At 36.3% G+C, this 11,896-nt stretch overlaps 1 protein-coding gene across 1 annotated transcript in view; it reads left to right on the forward strand.

Moving 5' to 3' along the window:
- Positions 1-11,073, forward strand: part of LOC123552331 (uncharacterized) — a 33,285-nt gene extending 22,212 nt beyond the window's left edge. Inside the window, exons 7-11 of the mRNA XM_045341908.2 lie at positions 5,880-6,003; positions 6,713-6,898; positions 7,263-7,496; positions 7,861-8,025; positions 8,498-11,073. Of these exons, the coding sequence (XP_045197843.2) occupies positions 5,880-6,003; positions 6,713-6,898; positions 7,263-7,496; positions 7,861-8,025; positions 8,498-9,006 (1,218 nt within the window). The 3' untranslated portion in view covers positions 9,007-11,073. The remainder of the gene's footprint in view (positions 1-5,879; positions 6,004-6,712; positions 6,899-7,262; positions 7,497-7,860; positions 8,026-8,497) is intronic.
- The last annotated feature ends 823 nt before the right edge of the window (positions 11,074-11,896 follow it).

The following is an 11,896-nucleotide window of genomic DNA, read 5'->3' on the forward strand; positions in this document are numbered from 1 at the left end:
TGATCTTATTCTGGCTCAGTAAGATGTCAGCTGGTCCCTTCTCACTCCCCATCAAAACATCAAAACCAGCAGAGCATCATCCTCTATTTCAGCCACCATGGCCTCACTGATGATCTGATACTTTCCAATTTCAAGCCTAAACTCAGCTTTTCCCCTCTCCTTAATAGGCGACCCGCTTGCCCCTTTCAGCACATAGACCTGCTTAGTTGTTGGTCTTTCATTCTCTGCAATCTCTCGTAAATTCTTGAGGAAATTACGGTTCTGGAAGCCCCAGTGTCTGCGGTGAACAATAAAGGTACACCCTCAACAGCACCTTTCACATAAACTCCATCACAAAGGCTCCTCTTCTTACTCTCCTCTTTATTTTTTGATCTATCTTGTCTTCACACTGGCCTTTTTCCTCTAAGCGGACCTCTCTTTGGCCACAAGAGTGGTCCCTGGTAGTTTAAAGACCCACTACGACTGTTGGAGTCAGTCTGGTTCCCTCTACTTTGATTATGACCTCCCATCTTTCTGTCTGATCTTTGTTTATCAGGACACTCCCTAGCATAATGACCCTTTCTGTGGCAGTTGAAACATTCAACTGTGTTTATTCTTGTGGTTTGAACCTCTTCTACCGTATCTGCTTTGTTTAGCCTTTTCTAGCTTCTCAAGTCGTTCGAGTATCTTCTGCAATGCTGTTCTTGGCTGTTGTTATTTGACTCACAATCTGATTTATTACTATCGATTTCAGTCACAGGCCTTCTCTCAGTCTGTTTCCTTTCTGGTATCGGTACGCCCTCTCTTCACTGAAGGTTGCTTTCTCCTTTCATCAGAATTATCTACCGTCCTTCTGGCATATTTACCATTTCTTCTATCATACCAACAGAACCTCTGGTCTGGATGAAGTTTACTACATGAAAAACAGCTTCATCTATAGTTGATGGCTCTTTGTGATATTCTACCTCGAATCGTGCTTCATCATCTCTCAGTCCATCTAAAATCTTCTCACCAAATCCTCGTTTCGGATATGTCTATCTCTGTAGCCGTGTGCCTTATCATAAAGCATCTTCAAATCTGCTGCGAAGTCCTCTGCTGTTTCACCAGCCTTTTGTATTCTTCTGCTGAATTTTGCAGCAAAAGCCTATTTGTTTCAATGACCATGAATCTGTTGTTCATCTCTTGAACCAATTCTCTGTAATTGTATAAAACTCTAGGTTGCAGTTGGGAAAACATAAATTCTGCTGCTTTTCCTTCTATCCTAGGTAATAGCTGGTCTATCTTTTCTTCATCAGTCCAACCATAGCGACTTGCGATAGCTTCAAAACGAGCTATCCATATGCCCAATCATCTTTTCCAGAGAAAGCAGGTACTCGTATGCTGTCATTGATCCTGGTCTTTGCCACTGGGGTTGCATAGCTGTATTGTAATATGTTCCATGACTTGAACTGGTTGGTACTTCACTGGCAATATGGTTCTGACTGTTCTCTTCAACTACAGGTATTCTTTGAACATTATAGGAGTTACGGTTGAAATTGTTTGCCGGTTGTTCATGAAAAACTTGATGCTGATATGGCCTTTGAATAAATCTGCCTTGAACAGGACCTGAAAAATCATTACTAACTGCACTGTATGGTTCTCTAGTGTATGTTGCCTACACTGGTTTTGCAAATCTGTATAATTCTGGGTTGTTGGTATATTATTCAAACTGCTTTGTTGCCTTGAATTCTCAGATGATGCTGTCTGAGACTGCTTTATGTTACGTAGTTCTGTTACAACCTCCTTTAGTACTCCAGTGATGTTACTCAATACATCTGATGATAATCCGGTTTCATCATTGGTCTGTTGTTGGAATGATGTGTTAACTTCAGCATCTCTTAACGAAAATGGTCTGTAAGCTGGCTCGGAATGCACTGAAAGATGATCTACATCCTGTAGGTCTGCTTGGTAGTCTTGGCTTGGATCTTCACATCTATCGTTGAGATGATTGCCTTGGGATTCTGAACCGGGACCTCTGTTGAAGTATACACTCTTCACTATCAACTGGAGAAAATCTGTCCATGGTAGCGTTTTCTTAGTCTATAGGCTTGTGTTCGAATTCTGGATCCTCTCTGTTGAATTGTTTGAAAGGATCCCACCGCTGCCACCAAGAAAGTGTTGCGCTTGGCTAGCTCGGATGGTTTCGGGACTGGTTGTGGTTCGGCAAGAGAAGTTGGAGTAGGATTTACCGGGCTGGGATCTCGAACTCTGGCATGTGGTTACGTAAAACTGGACTATCATGCAGGCTTGCGACTTCCGGTTTCGTGGTTAAGAACAGATTGGGTTCGAAATACAATTCTGCTTTGTGGCCGATTCACTAAGGCTATTTTACTCCAGTTAGACTACTTATTTTACCAAGATTTACTTAAGTTCTACTTAACACTAATAAGAAATCACTAAGATCAAATAAATTTAAATTGCAAATTTATTTATTTTATCCATAACAAAATTAAGACAATGCATATAAAATATGACTCTAAATAATACTAATAATGTATCAGCAAAACATCTTAGTTAACAACAAACTGTTAAATATTTAGAATCTTTAAATGATACAAATGCTTGCCTATAAACCTCAGTCTTAAATCTTAAAAGTAATCTTATTTTACTGTTAAAGTTATTTACTTAAGCCAAAAATAATCAAGTCTTGAAAAATTCTAAAGTCAAATAGAATACTGGCAGTTACCAAAAATAGGTTAAGCTCTTGAAGTTTCAAAGTCTGGACTGTTCCCTCAAATGGAGCTACAAAAAGCTTTTATACTGACCAAGTGCACACCAAAAACATGTGTGCACACACCAACTGTATGGGTGCACACAACCAAACTCTTGAGTGAATGTACAACTGTGTGCAGAATGTACACATCAAAACAATGTGTACATGGAACAGCCAAAACTATGGTTAAATCATAAATATCAGAGTTTAAACTACTAAAATAAATTAAGTTGCATGAAAACTGGACATAAATCAAAGGTATAATTCCTAAATAAAATGACTATTACCTGAAAAACTCTGATCCTTTGCTTAAATTAAAGAAATTTAGCTTAGAATTGTTTTGACAGTTGGAATAATTCCTGGAATTCTACTAGGTTGTCAAGGGTAACTACCCAGAATGCAATTGGGCAAAATGGCTGCAGCCAGACAGGGATGCTGCACTGTAATCAATTTAAAATGCAATAACTTACAAAATACAACAAATATGATGACAGTCTGACTTTAAAATAATGCAATAGTAAGTAAAGAAATGATTTACCTAATAAATAATTGATGACATCAATAGTATTGGCAGAAATCTTAGTAAAATGGTACTGACACTGTGCTAAAAATAGATTACATAAACAAAACACTGGGATGTATCAATACATTAAAGGTGAGCGCATGATGGTCCGTGGGCAAGATACATTAAAGGTGAGCGCATGATGGTCCGTGGGGAAGATACATTAAAGGTGAGCGCACGATGGTCCGTGGGGAAGATACATTAAAGGTGAGCGCATGGTGGTCCGTGGGGAAGACACAATAAAGGTGAGCTCACGGTGGTCCTTGGGGGAGATACATTAAAGGTGAGCGCATGATGGTCCGTGGGCAAGATACATTAAAGGTGAGCGCATGATGGTCCGTGGGCAAGATACATTAAAGGTGAGCGCATGATGGTCCGTGGGCAAGATACATTAAAGGTGAGCGCATGATGGTCCGTGGGCAAGATACATTAAAGGTGAGCGCATGGTGGTCCGTGGGGAAGACACAATAAAGGTGAGCTCACGGTGGTCCTTGGGGGAGATATATTAAAGGTGAGCGCACGATGGTCCGTGGGGAAGATACATTAAAGGTGAGCGCATGGTGGTCCGTGGGGAAGACACAATAAAGGTGAGCTCACGGTGGTCCGTGGGGAAGATACGTTAAAGGTGAGCGCATGATGGTCTATGGAGAAGACAAATTAAAGGAGAGCTCACGGTGGTCCTTGGGGCAGATAAATTATGGTGAGTTCATTTTTGGTTCTTGGGGATGATACAATTAAAATGAATTCGTGGTTGTTCTTGAGGAAGAAAAATAATGATAAGCTTGGGTTTTTGGTTCTCAGGGAAGATACAGTAAAGGTGAGTTTATGGTGGTCTTTGGGGAAGATACAATTCAGAAGACCTGAACTCAAGTGTTATAATTTTGTGTAACAGTATGATCTCAGTAATATTAAAACTACACTCAAGATTGTAACAAATATATTGTTTGTTTTATCATATATATCCCGTCTCCACCAAATCCAAACATTATAAATAAACATTAGCTTGTTTTGAAGATATTGTGTAAAATAAAATGTATTTTTGGCAAAAAGTATGCCAATGATAGAAATACGGGTTACTTAATTTAATCACATGTTAAAATTCAAAAATATATCGTGTCTTAAACTGTTTACTGATTGAGGGGTCACCTCATGTATTATTTTTTTGGTGATATGTTCTGCTTTTCCGTTTTTGAACTGTTTCAGAAATTTGTTCATCTGTTACTTATATGAGCAATACTTCTGTAATAATTTGAATTGAATACTTGACTCATGATACACGTGTGGTTATCCGGTCATTAAACAAGAAGAATAGCTTCTAAACATATTTTAGAAAAGGATTAAAAGTAAAGTTAAATGTGAAATGCACATTGATGCTCAGAGCTACGTCCGTTTCAGTCATTTTGTTATTTTACTGATTGTAACAGATGATTAAACGTCCCCTTTAGGATTGCGGTAAAACACGCATTTGAATTGCTTTTTGATAATGATTGACTCTTTTTCTGCAGTATTAGTCATATTCAACCCTTAATTAACTAAGGTGATCACTTGTTGTTAATCATGACTTCGTTCAAACTAACTAAAATTTGACGGAGTTCTGGACGAGTTACCTTTTCTGTTAGGAGTCCTTTGACGGCAGCTTGTGTACAGAACCACTGCCTTACCCTTGCTTGATATGGTAAGAGGCGGGTAATAGGATGCGAACACTTAGAACTGCCGTATGTCTGTGATTCCAGCAAGTACAAAAGCTTTGATTTCATACAACTTATTTTTATATTTCGATGAACGAAATGAAAAACCAACATTTAAGTCAATCCTGTTTTACGCAAGATAACATGTACCGTGTTGAAACACCGTAAAACCGAAATAAACTATTTTTCTGGTGTGTACGATAATGCATTTCCTGGAAGCCATGGCCACATGGACACATTTTCGTCATTTTTGTGGTGTGGGAGAGGGTGGGGGGAGGGGGTGGGTGGGGGGAGACCGATAAGAGAATAAAGTTTTCTTAGAAAATTCATACTTAAAGGAAATAATTTGAGGCTGAATATATTTCGAAAAAAAAGAAATTATTGGACCGATATACAAGTTACATTCAAACTATATTTTATGTAGTAAAAGTTATCGTAATAAACCTCTTGTCGATTCCTGTTAAAATGATGACATCATATAAAATGTGACGAAGATAAAAATTTACGCGCCTACGCAGTGTTTGTATAAAGCCGTATAGGTGTTTTTCGTTATTATATGAGTGTATGTCATGCATACCGCTTGAGTGCATCGTGTTTCAATGTTAAAACTTAGGCATTGAAAACAATCCCTTACTGTTATTTTATAAACAGGATACATATAAATGATGGTGGTTAAAAAGAATTCTTTATTATCATTTTATAAACGGGATATATACATATATTTATTAAACGATGTGACTGTTTAATTACTTGTATATTTCATATAAAACATAGGAGGCATTCACTTACCATAAAAGGCTAATTAATGTTTAGAAAGTTAAAAGAGTCTTCTTAAAGTACATTATCTCGTACGTCTGCAATAATATTATTGAACTAGGCATGTTACGCTTTATTACAGGTGATTGGTATAGGAAGAAAGTTGAAGATGAGGATAGGACAGCGGGATGCTCTCAGTAACATAGACATAGCACAGCTTAAAGACATGTATAAATGCAATGACAAGGAAGACAGTTTAGTTACATGTAAGTAAAAGACACCATACCAAACCATCCCCTCCCCCACCTCTGCCCGCCCCATTCTCTCCCCTCCCTGTAAACGAAGTACAAAGGGATATAAAGCAGTCGTCTAACGGTCGGTTATGCGGCCAAGCCTTTGCAAGGAACAATTTGCACACTTTAAAATGATTCCAGTGAAATTGCTTACAAATGATCAGTCAGGTTTAGATGTGTGTGATCTATTTTTTAAGGGTTGGTCCAAGCATTACCTGGTTAAGAGTCCTAGGACTAAGACAAAATAATGTCTTCCATTAATTAGTGTTTGCGGCACGAACTTGTTTGCCCTAATCTGTTCATAGGTTTAGTTTTGTTACATGTTTCTTATCTTGCTTAATATTATCCTTCGTAAGTTATGTTACAACTCAAGACATGAAACGCATGTGGAGGAAAGATTATTTATGACAGTATTTGTATTAATTTTCACTAAGAATGATTTGCGCCAGTGTGTCGAACACGCAATTCCTTGTCACGCGTAGGAGGCCAGTGTTGACTGTTTGACTTAAAAAGGGTCATATATTTGGTCTAATCATATATAGGCATAACATTAAAATTTCAGTCAAAGAAAAAATTTTCATAAAGTATTTTCTTTAAAACTTTATTTGAAAAAGCATACAGATTTTGCTCCAGTGCGTTTCTTATCATCGACTAGTAGTTGATTTTAGTATTTTTGTTTCAGATTGTCCGAAGAACTGGATTAAAATTGGCAGGAAGTGCTATAAATTTGAAGACAAAGGAATGGAGCAGTTTTCTGGGGCAGTAAAGAAATGTGATGAGATGAACTCAAAACTGCTTTTTATAGATGACGCAACAGAAGATGCGTACATTAAACGTTATATCAAGAAGAAATATCCTGAAGTAAAAGGTGTGTGACACATTTCAAAGTAGCCTCCCTTCCGTTGCATAAAAAGAAATACATCATAGATATCTTATAAGGACACGTATGACATGAAGTAGATGTATGACATCTTTGATAATAAATCATATAAATAATTGCAAAGTTTTATTGTTGTTGTTATCTTAAATACTCCATATTTTCAAAACTTTAGTTTGCTTTTGAGGGAGCTGTGTCTTTTTTTTGGCGAAAATATCGCGGATATTAGGATTTTGGGTAGTTGACTGAGCGGTATTAAATAGAAACAAGAAATTGTTTAAGTTTTTAGACAAATACTAGTAATTTGGAGTAAGTAAATGGTGATGACATCAGAAATTCTTTTTTTTTTTTTCAGTATGGCGAACAGGCGGACGAATCATGAACGGCACATTTGTCTGGTATACAGAGAACAATCAACAAGAGATGCAATATACTAACTGGAAAAAGGGCCATCCGGCAACATATAGTTCAATGGCGCTTGTGTATAACAGGAAGAAAGATAGGGTGCGCTGGGAAGGGGTGTGGCTCGGTTCCTACACCCAGATGCCAGAACATGCATATGCTTTCATATGTGAACGGAGAGCAAGACGTAAGAGATTCACGAAAGTCTTACTTAATTAGCCGAAAAATGTTTACCCAATTAAATAGTTGAACGAGTCAATTATGATCATTATTGCGAAAGAAATGGGTAGATTTTTAACAAGTGAGCACGCGTGATCCTTGTATTAGCTCATTGCAAAAATACAAATTCTTAAGTAGAAAGAATAAAGAGGTGGAGAGAAGGTTTTTTTTTAAATCTACAGTGTTTAAAATGACCCGGTAACATTTTATTGTTACAGGCAAATGCATTCCGGGAGAGTAAAATGCTTAAGTAGAAAGAGTAAAGGGGTGGAGAGAAGGATTTTTTAAATCTACAGTGTTTAAAATGACCCGTTAAAATTTTATTTTTACAGGCAAATGCATTCCGGGAGAGTTTCCCGACGGACGAGATTATCGTGGTACCCTAGACCACACTATAGATGGTTATACGTGTCAGAAATGGTCATCACATTATCCCTGGGCACATACACTTTTACCATTCCCGTACGATGATAAAGAAAACAGACAGGACGGTTTAGGTATGTGTTACCCAGTACTGCTAATGTATTGTATTATGATGACATTTTAGGGCATTCCGCTTGAATGACACAAACACAATGTCTGAAAAAATAGCCACAACTGTACATATAATATAAATAATTTTTAGAATATTTAAATACATTATGGAAATACCATTGACATTTTGTATATCTATTGCCCAGATAACGTCTATTGTTCTTCAAGATTAATAGCGTTAGATCGTACAGATATTAAAGGGGTGTTTAAACAAATTTTCTTTTACCAATTTGATTTTCTTGGTATCAATATATATGATTTTGTATTACTGGTTGAAACAATGGTATACTGTTAAGCCAACGCAGATTGAAAATACTATCATATTATGTCAGAATAATTTGCGTGTACGCACTTACTTACTTGTGCTAGATGGAGGTGCTTCTTGGTAATTTCATAACTTTTTAATGAATGCCTTATTGTTTTCTTTCATTTCAGGGGACCATAATTACTGCAGAAATCCCTCAGGTGACAGAAAGAGCAGACCTTGGTGCTATACCACCAAAAGTAAATATAAATGGCAGTACTGTGACGTCAGTATATGTTCAAAGAGTGCATCGTACAAAAAGAATAATAGAAATACAAATCCAAGGAGAAATACAAATAAAACAAATTCTACAAATCCAAGGAGAAATACAAATAAAACTGATTCAGGCAGTAGGAATCAAGGTGAACAAAAGCAGAATGATGGAAAAGGAAACAATAATACAAACAGAAGGCAAAACAATTCAAACAGGAGAACTAATGACTTACCTGAAACTAGAGAACTGTCTAATGGAAGGAAGGGAAGTTCTAATAGACAAACAAATAATCGTAGAGAAAATGAAAATACTAAGAAAACGTCTAATAGAAAGGATGGTGGTCGAAAAGGCTCAAGACGCGATAGAAAATCTAGAAGGCGTAAAAATCAGCAAAGCGGACAAAACACATTGAATAAACGACATTAAACCAAAGGTGTGTTAAAATTTATTTGTGCAAATGTGCCAGTTACATATCGTAGTCCATATGTGACACGCAGTAGAAAGCACTAAGTGTTTACAGCTAAGATGAAGTACACGGTGTCGTTACGTATCTTAAACAAGATGAAGATTTTCAACACCTTCAGCACATCCCTTCGTTGTTTTTACATACCTAGTGTGACCTATAATGTAAACTCAAATGAATGACGAATACATTTATAAAAGCCATTTTGTCCGCAAAAAAAAAATGAAAACTGAAAGTGGTGGTGACAATGATGACCAAAACCTTCTACATTTTACAACAGACTTGGTTATCTATGACCTGTTGATTTTTTGCTAAGTTTACGGGACGGTAGGAATGTTAACAAGTCACATATTTAATTCCTGTCTGCACTGAAGTACACATATTACTATTATTTTGGAAACATTGTTAAAATACTCCTTTTTGCCAAATATTAGGGGCCAGTATGTTTATACACGTCGTTGTGTTGTTTATATATCGAAATCTATACCGTTTTCCATAACCATGTTTAGCAAACCTGTATTCAAGTATCGTTTCTAAATGTTTAAAAATGGTTCTGCTGTATACTATTTCTTAATTATATATGTTAGGGGCATTCAAACAGTTCCGGGAAAAATACTTTCACAAACTTTTGGCTTTAAATTTTACATATCATTTCTTGTAGAGAAATTTTACAGAAAATTTGTGAACCTCGGTCACATGTTATGTTAAACTTCCGTTGCGTTGCGTTTAAAGTAAAAAGAAGTAGGTTATATAATAGAAATACGTTAATTGTCACAACTACTAACTAACCAAATGAAATATGTTACCTTTAGAATTCATCCATTTGTAAAATCATGATATAATTCATGAGGCGGAGTTTGTTAGATCTTTTTTACAAATATCTGTTATTTTCTTTGATTATGATTGTACACATGGCTGTTGCCGAGAGGAAACTTTGTTTACAAAACAATTTCAGAATTTCGTGGTCGTTATTGTAATACAGGCCAAAAAAGGTAAGATTTGTTTGCCAACATCTTATCAGATTATAGTTATTGAAACATTTTTGATATTTCCAATTTTCTTCTGTTATATTGTAGTCACTACGTTTTGCATATTTGTTTAATGTTTTGTGGAGTATATGCATATGAACACACATTTATAACATTATCCTTCTTTTAAGCATGCAAAATAAATGCTGTGTTCTTCTGTAGGTAAAGGAATTCCTCGTAACTATACTGATGTCATCACATCTTACAATTGCAAAATTTATTTGAATGAAACAAGAAACCCATTAGAGGAAATAACGAAAAACACGTATACGGCTTTTTATCTACATGTCAATGTGATTTCTTTGCAAATGATTTACACAATAATCACAAGTTCTCTAACTGTAGTGACATAAAAATTCTTTTAGACTTGTCAAAATGTTTAACAGCTAACCTACCCAACAAGTATGTGGCAGTAGATTCGTCATGCGTGTTCAGACAGTCTTCGCAAATTGCTTCTGGTATCAACGGAAAACGAATGCATTTCCGTTTATTTTTATTCTTATTTCATGCAAATTGTGTAGAATTATGATTATATGAACCATTTGCTGAGATCACCATGGAGATAACGTGTGCTTTACTTCCTCTACTGTGTTTCTTGGTTCATTCAAGGGTATGGCTGATTATCAGTAATTATACTACGCAGCAAAACAATGATATGTATCTGAGAAACAGGCTATGTTTATAGAATATAATTGAGCCGTGCCATGAGAAAACCAACATAGTGGGTTTGCAACCAGCATGAATCCAGACCAGCCTATTGGAATTAGAGAAACTGTTAGCGAACAGCATGGATGCGCAGGCTGGTCTGGATCCATGCTGGTCGCAAAGTCACTATGTTGGTTTTCTCATGGCACGGCTCATATATTATCCATTTCATTCTAACAATTCTTCAGATTAGATAATGCACCACGAAATTAGAATGTCTGATTTTATATTCCCTGATCACCATTTAACCTTAAGTTTGCATACCATGTATGCGCACAGTTAAAAATAAATCGTTGAATTTTGAAATGCAATTGTTTTCTTATTTGTTACGAAAAATATAGAACAGAATTTGCTAAACTATCTGTTAAAATCTGCTGTGTCAAAAAATATTCTGGAGATCAGTTATAGTCCCCGTGAGCCGAGAGCATTTACTACTGTAGCGCTTTCAGTACTGACGAGATGGTATTGCAGCTGATATATTTCAAATATTATCGGTGTTAATACAGAATTATTAATCATGTTAATGAGGAGATCTAAGCCCTTGAATATGCTAGCATTGGTCATACTTACGAACAGAAGTTAAGTACTCAATTAGGTTACTTGGCATACATATATATTATGTAACTGTTTACAATGCGAATGAAATTTAGAATATTTTGCGACTTACAGGCATAAGCATGTTTTTTTCATGGGCTTCTAGAGGCTTTCATTTGCCATGCGTTTACACATAGCCACATCGTATACACTGTAAAGCAGAGAGGTTCCGAGTAGGAAGGAAATTAGGTCCTACATAAATATACGTTTTTTCTCTGACTCGTCCAGCCAAACAGATTCTGTAAGAATTACGGTGTTTGTTCTCAATCCAAAGGCACTGTTTATATGTGGACAAGAGTATCCAATAACGGAGAATTTTGAGTCCAAGATCTACCTCGTAAAAGTCACTCTAACACATCAATTATCCTCTCATAACTTTGCTGCTCTAGCAGCCTTTGTAGCAGAAGTCACGAGATATAGTTTCCCAAAATAAAATTCTGACTACACACTTAAAATTATTAATGGTGTGAGCAAAGTAGTTACCCCATCTTATGACCAAAGAGCAAAAAGCCTAAATGATGTAATA

This window comes from Mercenaria mercenaria, chromosome 4 (assembly GCF_021730395.1).
Source record: "Mercenaria mercenaria strain notata chromosome 4, MADL_Memer_1, whole genome shotgun sequence".
Lineage (NCBI taxonomy): Eukaryota > Metazoa > Mollusca > Bivalvia > Venerida > Veneridae > Mercenaria > Mercenaria mercenaria.